This window comes from Gossypium arboreum, chromosome 11, assembly GCF_025698485.1.
Source record: "Gossypium arboreum isolate Shixiya-1 chromosome 11, ASM2569848v2, whole genome shotgun sequence".
In the NCBI taxonomy this organism is placed as follows: domain Eukaryota; kingdom Viridiplantae; phylum Streptophyta; class Magnoliopsida; order Malvales; family Malvaceae; genus Gossypium; species Gossypium arboreum.
Genome location: NC_069080.1, coordinates 136,995,503 through 137,007,226, shown reverse-complemented (window position 1 = coordinate 137,007,226; position 11,724 = coordinate 136,995,503). Strand labels below are relative to the sequence as shown.

General features: G+C 31.4%; 2 protein-coding genes across 2 annotated transcripts; both read left to right on the top strand.

The window, feature by feature from the left end:
• The first annotated feature begins 2,843 nt into the window (after window positions 1–2,843).
• LOC128283513 (disease resistance protein RGA2-like) lies at window positions 2,844–4,613 on the top strand. Its single transcript, XM_053020923.1, has 2 exons — window positions 2,844–3,395; window positions 3,781–4,613. The coding sequence occupies exons 1-2, from the start codon at window positions 3,093–3,095 to the stop codon at window positions 3,799–3,801; spliced, it is 324 nt and encodes a 107-aa protein (XP_052876883.1). The 5' UTR covers window positions 2,844–3,092; the 3' UTR covers window positions 3,802–4,613.
• Window positions 3,821–7,943, top strand: LOC128283512 (putative disease resistance protein RGA1). Its single transcript, XM_053020922.1, has 3 exons — window positions 3,821–6,526; window positions 6,599–7,483; window positions 7,567–7,943. Exons 1-2 carry the CDS (start codon window positions 4,570–4,572, stop codon window positions 6,628–6,630), a joined length of 1,989 nt encoding a protein of 662 aa, XP_052876882.1. The 5' UTR covers window positions 3,821–4,569; the 3' UTR covers window positions 6,631–7,483; window positions 7,567–7,943.
• The last annotated feature ends 3,781 nt before the right edge of the window (window positions 7,944–11,724 follow it).

Here is an 11,724-nt window from a genome sequence, read left to right as displayed (position 1 = left end):
AAAAGGACTCGAAAATTATTTATAATTCCACTTACCATAAAAGGAATATATTTTTATAATTCCAGCGCCATCCAAAATTGAAAGTTGTGCACAACTTGTTATTTCTTTATTCATTGTCACTTATAATTCCATAGCCATCCGAATTTGAAAATTCTGCACAACTCTTTCTTTCTTTCTTTATACATTGCATCATCAAGACACATATCTAACTATACGATGGGACCATTTCCCACCCATCAACACTATTTTCATTTAATTATACTACTTGTTGGGTGGATGGTAACATCTATAACTATACTTATAGTCTTTGCATTTATGGATCCACATCCGTGTTTCATCTTGTTCCAATCATTTTCATTTTCTCCTCTTGCAGTAATCAAACACTTTATGCCTTGATTTCAGTTTGAACCAACAATGGCCGAAGCAATTGCTTTTGACATCGCCGCAGAGCTCATTATTAAGTTGAGCTTTCGTTCTCTGTTGCAGTAATCAAATAGATGTAATTAAAATATCGAGAGAAGTAATCAAAATTTCCAACAATAAATAATTTATGTATATTAAAGTAATTAAAATGCACTCCTAATCAAATGGATGTAAGCAGTATTGATGATGATATAAGTAAAGATTTTCCATTCAACTCCACAGTTGCCTAATGACAACACATCCCTATGACCACATGTTCTTTGCAAAATTAAAGCCAAAAAAATAAGTGATTATGTAACTCCTCAATAGCTCTCTGTGCCACATTTGTAGTCAACCTTGATATTAAGTCCAAAAGAAATTAACTTTTTCTTTTATAGGCAATTTCTCCCTGGGATATGCCAAATCAACCTCTCTCAATTTATTTTATATATATTGCATACACAAATAATTATACTAATTTAATCTAATATATATGTATTAATTTTTTAAATGTATACGATTGAATTAAAATCAAAGTTTCATGTATATATATGAACCGAATTCAAGTTTCATGTGTATAATTGCACCAAATCAAAATTCATTTATCAAATTGTACATTAAACCAAAGTTTATGTATAAATTTGATATTTATCCTAATAATAAAAAATCAAAAACTTGACCCTTTCCTAATAAATATATGTATATTTTAAGGAAAAACTAAATGCAATTATTATTAATAGCAATAATGTCTTGACTTGTATATATTTGGAAAATTTTCAAATATGTATGGTGTCCCAATAAGTATAAATGAACGAGTATAATTAATCAAAAGTTATATCTTTTGATTATTGATCAAGAATTATAACTATTCAAGCAAACTTGAATAGTTATGTTTATTTAAGATATTAATCGAATAATTATATATCTTTTGAAAATATGATTATTCAGAAAAAGCATCTATTGAAAGTTATGTCTCTCGAATTCCTATAAATAGGAGTAGAATTTCATTTGGAAAATATACCCAAAAAAAATTCTCAAAAATTCTTTCTACTATTCTTCCATATTTTACCATTCTTAGATTGTTCTATAAAATAATACTGCTCAAATTTTTTATAGAAATTGATTTTCTTGTTACACTCTTTTTAGTTCTTAGTGGACTATTTTCGTTAATGTAAAATGCTCATAGCCACTGGGGTTCATGTATCTTCAAGGTTCATTTACTTGAAACTCATTTGCACATAGAGTAGGGGGTGAATAGAACCTTAAAGATAATTGAGCCTTGACCTATTGCTTCTTTTCTCTGTTCAAATTGTTGTTCATGTGTTCGAGATTTTTGTCATCGAAGTTCCACACTAATAGTATGGAGAGATGGTTAAAGCTTTTATTAGACACTTATTTGACACGAATTCAAACCATATTACCTTATCTTTATTCTTAATATTGTATAAAAAATTAATAACAAATATAATTAAACTCATTGTTAGGATTTCGACCCGATTAAGCAACGAACAAGAAAATAACGAAATAAATTGAGAAATTAAACACACAAATTTAACGTGGAAAAATCCCTCCAAAGAGGATAAAAATCACTGTCAAAGATAATTTTACTATAATGGCAAAAGGACGAAGAGTACAAAAAGATGGAGATAAAAACTAAACCTCGAAAACCCGAAAACAAAGAACTCACAAAACGTAAACACAAAATTCTCTAAATGTGTTATAAGTTCTAATCTCTAATGTGTATATTTTGTAAGGTTGTAAAAGAGCCTATTTATAGGCTAAATTCATAGTCAAATAATAATAAAATAATCTAAACTAATCAATGTTTGATTGAAATAAGTAAACAGAGTTTAACTGAAAAATTATTTTTCAAATTTTACTGAAAATAGGAATCATATTTAACACTCATCAATATAAAAACATTATTAATAAGAGTATAGTATAATAGTAATGGATAGTAACAATTGTCATTATATATAATTATAGATATGATAATAATTCTTACCAAGTTACCAAAAAGAAAAATTGAAGCTAAATTTCATGGGTGGGAGAGGCCTAAATGAGATTGTAATGTTAATAAGTTAACTGAATTAGACTAAAAATAAATTAAAATTCAAATCGATAATTATTGAGTTGAGTTTGAATTATTAATCTAACTAAATTTAAATTTAATAATATATAATATATATTTTATCATATTAAATTAAATTACGAACCTAAGTCCAACTCAAATAGAAATAAAATATTCAATTTAACCTCAACCGAGTATTCAAACTCAGCTGGATTACACTAAACAAGTGGGAAAAGTTACAAACACTCGAATGCATGTGCCTCAATCTAAACACCTTGGATTCCATGGGATTTCTCTCTTTCTTCTCTTTTCTTTCATAGCTTTTTCATTATAATTTCAATTATTTGTAGGGACCGAGACTGACAAATTTTGCCCAAGTTGATGTAATTGTGCAGAGCACCAAAGTGTCATCATCGCAACTTTGTCTCCATCCCACTAATCAACATTATTTTCATTTAATTATACTACTTGCTGGGTGTGGATGGGAATATCTATAAAAATTCTTAGTCTCCGCCAGTTTGGATCCACACCGGTGTCTCCTCTTGTTCCAATCGTTTTCATTTTAGTCCACCTCTTGCAATAACCAAACACTTTTGCTTGATTTCAGTTTGAACCGGCAATGGCCGAAGCAATTGCATTCGACCTCGCTGTAGAGCTTATTACTAAATTGAGCTCCTTTACTCTCTCTCAAATTGGACTGTGTTGGAATGTCAAAGATGACCTTGACGACCTCAAAAGCACCGTCTCCACAATCAAAGCTGTGCTTCTTGACGCAGAACAGCGATCTGTGACCAGCCATCTCGTCAAAGATTGGCTTGAAAAGCTGAAAGATGTACTTTATGATGCCGACGACCTGCTCGATGATTTCTCTACCGAAGCTTTGCGGAAAGATCTATTGGGTGGGAACAAGTTAACGAAAGAGGTACGCCTTTTCTTCTCAAGCTCAAACCAGTTTGCTTACGGTCTCAAAATGGGTCGTCAAATTAAGGCCGTTAAGGCGAGGCTAACTTCGATTGGAAGTGAGGCCGAGATGTTCAAGTTGGTAGAGCGTGACCGCCCCATGGAAACCTCTTTCATGACTAAAAGGAGGCATCAAACGCACTCTTTTAAAGATAACATAATAGGGAGGGACGATGATAAAGCAGCTCTTTTAAAACTCATGTTAGAGTTTGAAAGTGAAGAGAATGTTTCCATCATTCCAATTGTGGGGTTAGGAGGGTTAGGAAAGACTGCTTTGGCACAATTTGTCTATAATGATGAAATGGTCAAAAATCATTTTGAGTTGATGATGTTTGTGTGCGTTTCAGATGTTTTTGATGTCAAAATAATTGTAGAAAATATGATCAAATCTGCAACTGGTGAAGCACCGAATCAAAAACTCGACATGGATCAATTGCAAACCCAACTTCGAGGAAAAATTGGTGGGAAAAAAATATTTGCTTGTTTTGGATGACATTTGGAATGAGGAGTGGGAAGAATGGGTTAGTTTAAAAGAGTTATTAGTAGGTGGGGCTAAAGGAAGTAGGATAATAGTAACTACTCGCTCTTTGAGAGTAGCAAAGGTTACTAGTAAATGTCAACCTTATGTTCTGAAAGGCTTGTCTGATGACGATGCTTGGTCTTTGTTCAAAGAAATAGCATTTGAGCAAAGATATGCAGACTCAACAAATGCAGCCTTTGTAGAAATAGGGAAACAGATTTTGGAAGGGTGTGGTGGGGTTCCTTTGGTCATAAGGACGATAGCAAGTACATTATCTTTCAAAGAAACTGAAAAGGAGTGGCGTTCTTTCAAAGATAATGAATTTACTAGAATATGTCAAAACGAAGGTAAAATTCTAGATACACTTAAGTTGAGCTACGATCATCTCCCATCCCATTTGAAGCATTGCTTTGCTTACTGCCGACTGTATCCAAAAGATCATGAAATTCATGTACGAACTCTTGTTCAGTTTTGGATTGCACAAGGCTTCGTAAAGCAATTGAATTCAAATCAATCTTTTGAGGAGATCGGGTTGGGGTATTTTATAGATTTAGTTGAAAGAAGTTTCTTTCAAGAAGTGGGAGAAAGATATTCGTGGGAAGGTCTAACATGTAAAATGCATGATTTAATGCATGATCTAGCTGAATCAGTATCAGGGACGGAGAGTAGTATTGTAGATTCAAATGAAATTGCAATCCAGGTTGGTGAAAAATGTCGCCACATATCAATTGATCCTTCATTAATTCCTTTGTTTGAAGGAAAGAAGTTGCGAACTATGTTACAATTTCCAAATAAGAGAAATCAAAATATGAACGACGAAATTTGGAATTTTATCATTTCAAATTATAGATGCTTGCGTGTATTGGAAATGAATGGTTTAGATTTTGAGATGATTCCACGCTCCATTTGTAAGTTGAAACATTTGAGGTACCTTAATCTTTCTGGGAATTTCGATATTAAGAGCCTCCCAAAGAGTATTTGCAAGATACACAATTTGCAAGCTTTGAAACTTGACTTATGTTGGAAGCTTGAAGAATTGCCGAAGAAGATTGAAAAATTGGTGAATCTTACCCATCTTGGGTGCGAAGATTGTGTTAGTTTAACTCATATGCCACGTGGAATAGGGAAGCTGACTTCCCTTGAGACGTTAAGCATGTTTGTAGTGGATAAAGATGGCTCACATGACGGTGCAGATCTAAGTGAATTGAGTGGGCTTAACAACTTAAGGGGACGGCTAGAAATAACAAATTTGGGATTTGTAAAAAATGCAAAAGAGAAGTTTAAAGCGGCTAATTTGAAAGAGAAGCAACATTTGAGATTGTTGGTTTTAGTATGGAATTATGATGATGATGATAATGATGATGGTAATGATGATGATGATGACGACAAGTCACTTGAAGACCTCCGGCCCCATCCCAATCTCAAGGAGCTCTTTATTGGAGGATGGAGGGGTGATGCCAAGTTTCCAAGTTGGCTTTCTTTGCTCACAAATCTTACCGTGATTAGAATATGGGGTCCTAGTAATTTCAAACAAATCCCGTCCTTTGCGCAATTGCCTTGTCTTCAAAAGCTGTCAATTGTTGATTTAACTGAGCTGGAGTACATGGACGACAATAGCCCAAAAGGAAGTCAGGGAGAACCGGAATTATTCTTCCCATCGCTTAAGTCTCTTTGCCTCGAGAATTGCCCAAATATGAAGAGTTGGTGGAGGAAAAGGTCTATAGATGATGATAACGAGGATGACACAACAGTTATAGGAACATCAACCATGGCATTTCCTTGTCTTTCCTCTTTAGAAATTGTAAATTGCCCTTTGACTTCAATGCCATTGTATCCTTCACTCGATGATGATCTAAGGTTGGTGAAGAGCAGTTCAAGGCCGTTAAAGCAGACCATGAAGATGAACATCACTAGTACAACCCCATCAACTTCAACATCTTCTCTTCCTCTCTCCAAATTGAAATCTTTCCATGTACACAAAATTGAGGGATTGGGCACTCACATGCTAGATGAGTACTTGAAACATTTCACCGGCCTCAAAAAATTGACAATAGGAGATTGCAAGGAGGTTGATTTAGAGGGAATGCAATGGGAAGCCCTTAAGAATCTCTCTCATTTGGAGATTATTAATATTCCACAGCTGGTGTCTCTCCCCCTTGGGCTTCAACATCTTGTTCAATTGAAAAGATTAGAAATTTGGAATTGCAGCGGATTGAGGTCACTCTTTCCTGTGTTCCAACATCTCACTTTCCTTGAAGTGCTTGTAGTAACGAACTGCAAGGAGCTGGAGCTATCAGCAGCTGGCTACCAAATATTCCAAGATCATACAAGACTACGCTCCCTATCACTGGAAAATATTCCAAAGTGTGCACATCTTCCGGAGTGGATTCAACATCTAACAAATCTGCAAATTCTTTCTCTTGTTGATTGGCCCAATCTAACGTCGCTTCCAGATGAGATGCGCTGCCTAACCAATTTGCAACAGTTAAATATACATGAGGTTCCTCAGTTGGAAGAAAGGTGCCAGAAGGACATTGGTGCCGATTGGTATAAGATTGCTCACATTCCTTCAGGTTAGTCTTTTCATTAATTTCCTTATTGAAATACTACTCATTTTTCATAATATTTTTTCTAATTTTGCGCAGTAACCGATTGGTCTAGTGCTGGATATTTGTGAAAGGCATTTGACAACTTTAAGAAATTAGATACAGAAAAAGAGGTGGTAATTACTTAATTGGTTTACATTTTTAAATCATAAAAAGCTCACAATTTCAAATGATCTAATATAACCCCCTAACTAAGCTTCTTCTTTTTCAGCATGTGTTCAATGGAAGAGCCAAAAAGCAGGACATGCATTCTTCATCAGCTGACCTGTCCATGGCATTGTACTCCCATGAAATCCTCCTCTCTATGCACATGTGTTATTTCTTTTCTTGGTTGAAGAGTCCCACTGTTGATCTAATCCTAATTTTTGCTAGATTTTGGCTCTTTTCTTCGGGAGAGCAGAGCATATATTACAAGAAGCAGAGGCTATACTTTCAACTACGATTTTTTCATCTGCCAAAATATTCCAACTCAAGAAAAATGGTAATATATATCATCAGTATTTCAAGAGTTGCAATTTATATGTCAAGAAAAATGGTAATATATGGTTCCTATGCCGTTGACATATTCTCGGAGTCGTGTTGGAGAGAGCTTAAACACGCAATGTGGTTGTCAAGTAAGTAAATTGAATAGGGGGTAGGGGTTAAGGGTTGATGAAAATGGAGGGGGAAGAGGAGGATATTTCACAATATTCTTTGATGCAGGGCACGCCTTTTAACTATTTGAATTTTGAAGGTTAAATCATGGAAGGATCTTGCTTCAGAATATTTGGTGGTGAGGATGAGGTTGATGCTCTATGTTTGGGAATGGGAGTCTGTTACTATTACAGATTACGATGCCCTATGTTTGGCCCTTTGTTGAACTTGAACTGAAAAAGCATAGAAAATGGCCATTCATGCACGTAAATAAAGTTCTGTTTAGCAACAGTAAGTGTTTCTATATTTGGACACTGCTCAGTCTAAATGACATCAATTTTAACATATTCCATGTTCGCATTTATAATTTCCAGGTTTCATTGTTGCTTTTGGAACGGTCTCGTTGTTGAAGCATGATAATTGTCGGAGATATTGCATTTGGAAATTTATTATTCCACTTTACACGGAGCTTATGAAGAGTTTGACCAATCCTAGAGGTTATATATAGATGATTTATTATTGAGTGACATTGTTATACACCATCCGAGTGTTTATTTTCACTTGCATAGTTAAAATGAATTGGAAGAGAAATTATTTACCTATACAAAGGTGAGGTTGTATCAAGTGTTTGAGGGGTATAGCTAAATCACTCCTTTGTACTATGAAGTTCATAGTATATTTATCTCTAGGCAAGGCCTCACAGATGTAAGAAGAGTTCTGAACTATATAAACATCTTGATTATTCTTTTTATTTTATTTTGTTGCATGATACCGGCCAACAAAAAAATAAACACATATTTTTTAATGTTCCAACATGTATGTACCGGAGGATTTCAATAGAATAGAGTGGCAGGGATGGATCAGCTCGTGAAGAATGCAGGTCTTATTTTGCATCTTCCATTTAACTAATGCTGACAAGAATAAGCATTAATTATGCGGTTCTAATACATAAGTTTATTACATCAGAAAATTTACTAAATTTGTTTAGATTCATGAAATTTTCCAAATTCGTTTCACTAAAAATCTTCAAGGTAAACTATACTGATAGTCTTGAGGAGGCAGTTAAGATTATTTAGAAGAGATCCATAGGTAAATCTAATTCAGTTTAAGTTAGAAGGATTCGTTAGTTGCTGATGCAGCTTGATCATTGAAATATTTCGTATACTTCTAGAATGAATAATCAGAAGGCTGATACTTTGACTAAGCTTGCACATGAAGGTAGACATAGTTTGCGAGTTCTTGTAACATCCCTATTAAAGGGATCGGTTATTGCACAAATTAGCAAAATATGGTATTGATGGGACCAAAAACCTTATGCCAATCGGCACCGATGCCCTTCTGATATCAATATATAACAGAGTTAATATTTATTGTATAAAATAATATTGAAAATTGTTAACTCTTTTACAATTTAATCATATTTAATTCTTTTTAATAATATAGGAGCTAAATTGATTCATTTAATAACAAAGGGATTAATTTGATACAGTCTATAATATGGGGACTTCTCAGATGCCTTAACCTGTAATGTGTGTGAAATGTTTTAAAAATTTGCAATTAAGCCCATGTAAGTTGTTGCACCATATCAATTAAAAAAATTGATGTTTGTGAACCTTAATTTTGTATTTTCTTTTAACTTTAAGAAAAAAAAAGGATTTTTGAGCCTATTTTTGATTAAATAAATCATGCACTAACTACTGGACCAAGTGGTAGAATGCTACATTTATTTACACATTATTATGAAATTATTAATTTTATTTTTAAAGAAAAAGAAAAATATAATATCTAGGTGAAATAAATCATACACTAGATTGTAAGTTAATTACTTTTTTAATTTAAAATTTTAATAATATATAAAAAGTATTTTAAAAGTATTTAAATTATAAAAACATAAAACATATTTATAATACCTTTTAATTTTTAAAAATTTATTAATTGTTAACGTGACATACATATGGTAATCTACGTGCATATACCATATGTATGTCATGTCAGTAAAGTTAACAAATGTTAACTTTTTCAACCATTTTAGGGTGACTTAACAAAAAATATCAATTTAAAAGTTAAAAGAGATAAAAAAAAGTTTTGTAAAGTTAGAGAGTTAAAAGTCATTATACTTTTTTTTTTCAAAATAAGAAATTTTCTATTGATGATACTTTATACGTAAGTGCATGTACATTTGCCCCATGATTGTTATTTTTATAAATTCATCATAGAAATTAATTTAGTGTATAGAATTTTTTGTCATATTTGAGGTTGACTATTGTAGCGATGAGATTAAAACTAATTGTGGAATATATATTTGAACTCAAATGTAAATGTTGTGATAGGACGTGCATAGAAAATAACTACTAAAGATATTAAGTTCAAGTTCATCTATATGTAAAATAAATAATTGAGGATATATTTAAAAATAAAACATCTTAAATAATAATTGAAAATATCAATGTTATGTTTATATTAAAAAATAATTAAAATTATATTTTATATTAAATTATAAAATATACATAAAATTGTATGTTTTATTTTTTATTAAATTAGTAGTTAAAAATCACTTAAAATTTTTATTTCATTATTATTTTCTTTCAAACTTTTATTTTTGAATTATCATAATATATAATTATAGACATGATAATCATTGTCACCAAAAACACCAAAGTTAAATTTTGTGAGTGAGAGAGATGTAAATGAGATATTAGTGCTTGAAAATTAAGTGAATTGGCTCAAAAGAAAAATTCATATTCGATTCGATAATTATTGAATCAAGTTTAAGCTATTGATTTAGTCGAATTTAAACTTAGTAATACTTGATTCTAATGACTCACTAATTTTATTGAATTTTTTTATTTTTAATATATATTTTATATATTTTTATCTTATTAAATTACATTACAAGCTTAATCTACTTTAAATAATTTATTTATTTCTTGAACTAAAATCAAACTCGACCTTAAAAATAGATATTTAATTTTAACTCAAAGAATTCGGACTCGGCTCAAATAAGCTTCAGAAAGACTTGAATTGCATGTGCCTGAACCTAAAGGCCTTGAATTCCATGGGATTTGTCTCTGTTCTTCTCTTTTCTTTCATAGCTTTTTCATTAATTTCATTTATTTGTACAGACGGACAAATTTTGCCCAAGTTGATGTAATTGTGCAGAGCACCCCAAATGTCATCGTCCCAACATGGTGGACCATTCCCCTCCGGCGGCTGGTAGGGCCTGCCCGAAAAATTTTCTATCTAGATTATTTAAAATTTTTAAAATTTTAAATTAATAAAATTAAAATTATATTTTAATCTTTAAAAATAATAAAAATTTAATATTATTTAATTTCGGCCAATCAATATTATTTTCATTTAATTATACTACTGAGTGGGTGGATGGTAACATTTATAAAATACTGTCTCTGCGTGTATGGATCCACATCTGTTTGCTGGAATCATTCTCATTTTAGTCCTCCTCTTGCAATAACTAAACACCTTTTTGCTTGATTTCAGTTCGTGGCAATTTCTTTTAAAGTAGCTTTTGAAAAAGCATACGATTCTGTGGAGCGACAATTTCTTAATTTGGTTATGAATAAAATAGCTTTCTACGATGATTGTCAAAATTTAATATATAATCATCCCTATAGGAGCAATCAAGTTTTAATGAATATGTATTGTTAACCCAAAATGATAGGAAAATAAAAGGGAAAGAGTGTAGTAAATTTAATTCAATCTAGAACTATTTATGGGTAAGGTCAAGTTTAAAGGTCCGTTCGAAATTTTTGAGGGTTTATTAGTTTTAAAAAATAGGTTTCAGCAAAAAAAAAATGGAAAAAAAAAGTCTATTTAAAATATGGGTTACGCTCGGGATTGAACATTTAAAGCCTAAGTTTGGCCCGACCGATTTTTTTAGTTTGTAATGTTTTATATTACGTTATTTTTATATGTTATGTAATTTGTAACAAATAAAAATTAAATTTATATACTATTATAATGTTAAGATGACTATATATAAAATTTCAATAAAAATATATACATAATTATTAAATATTAAGTTAAAAATAATATAAATATATCTTAATTTTTTTAAAAATAGTATGGCGGGTCTAAAATGGATATTAGATAACTATATACAAATTTGGGCAAACTTAAAACAAAATTTTAGACTTATATTTTGACTCAAACTGAAGTTAAACAAATATAAAATAAGTTAATTATGCTTAAACCCGATCCATGATGAACTATAATTTAATCTTACAACTCTGCATTTTGAAATAATATTTTAATGAATTTTATCAACTCTTGTAATATTATTAGTCCAATCTAAACTAATTCCTTAAACATGACATGAAACAAAATATCGAGAGAAGTAACACTTTTATGTATATTAAAGTAATTAAAATGCACTCCTAATCAAATAGGTGTAAGCAATAAGGTAATCTATAAAAATAGTCACTTTGTTTGTCACAGATTATATTTTAGTCACTTATGTTTGAAATGTTACGTTTTAGTCACTTATGTTATTATTTTGTTACGAAGTGATCACT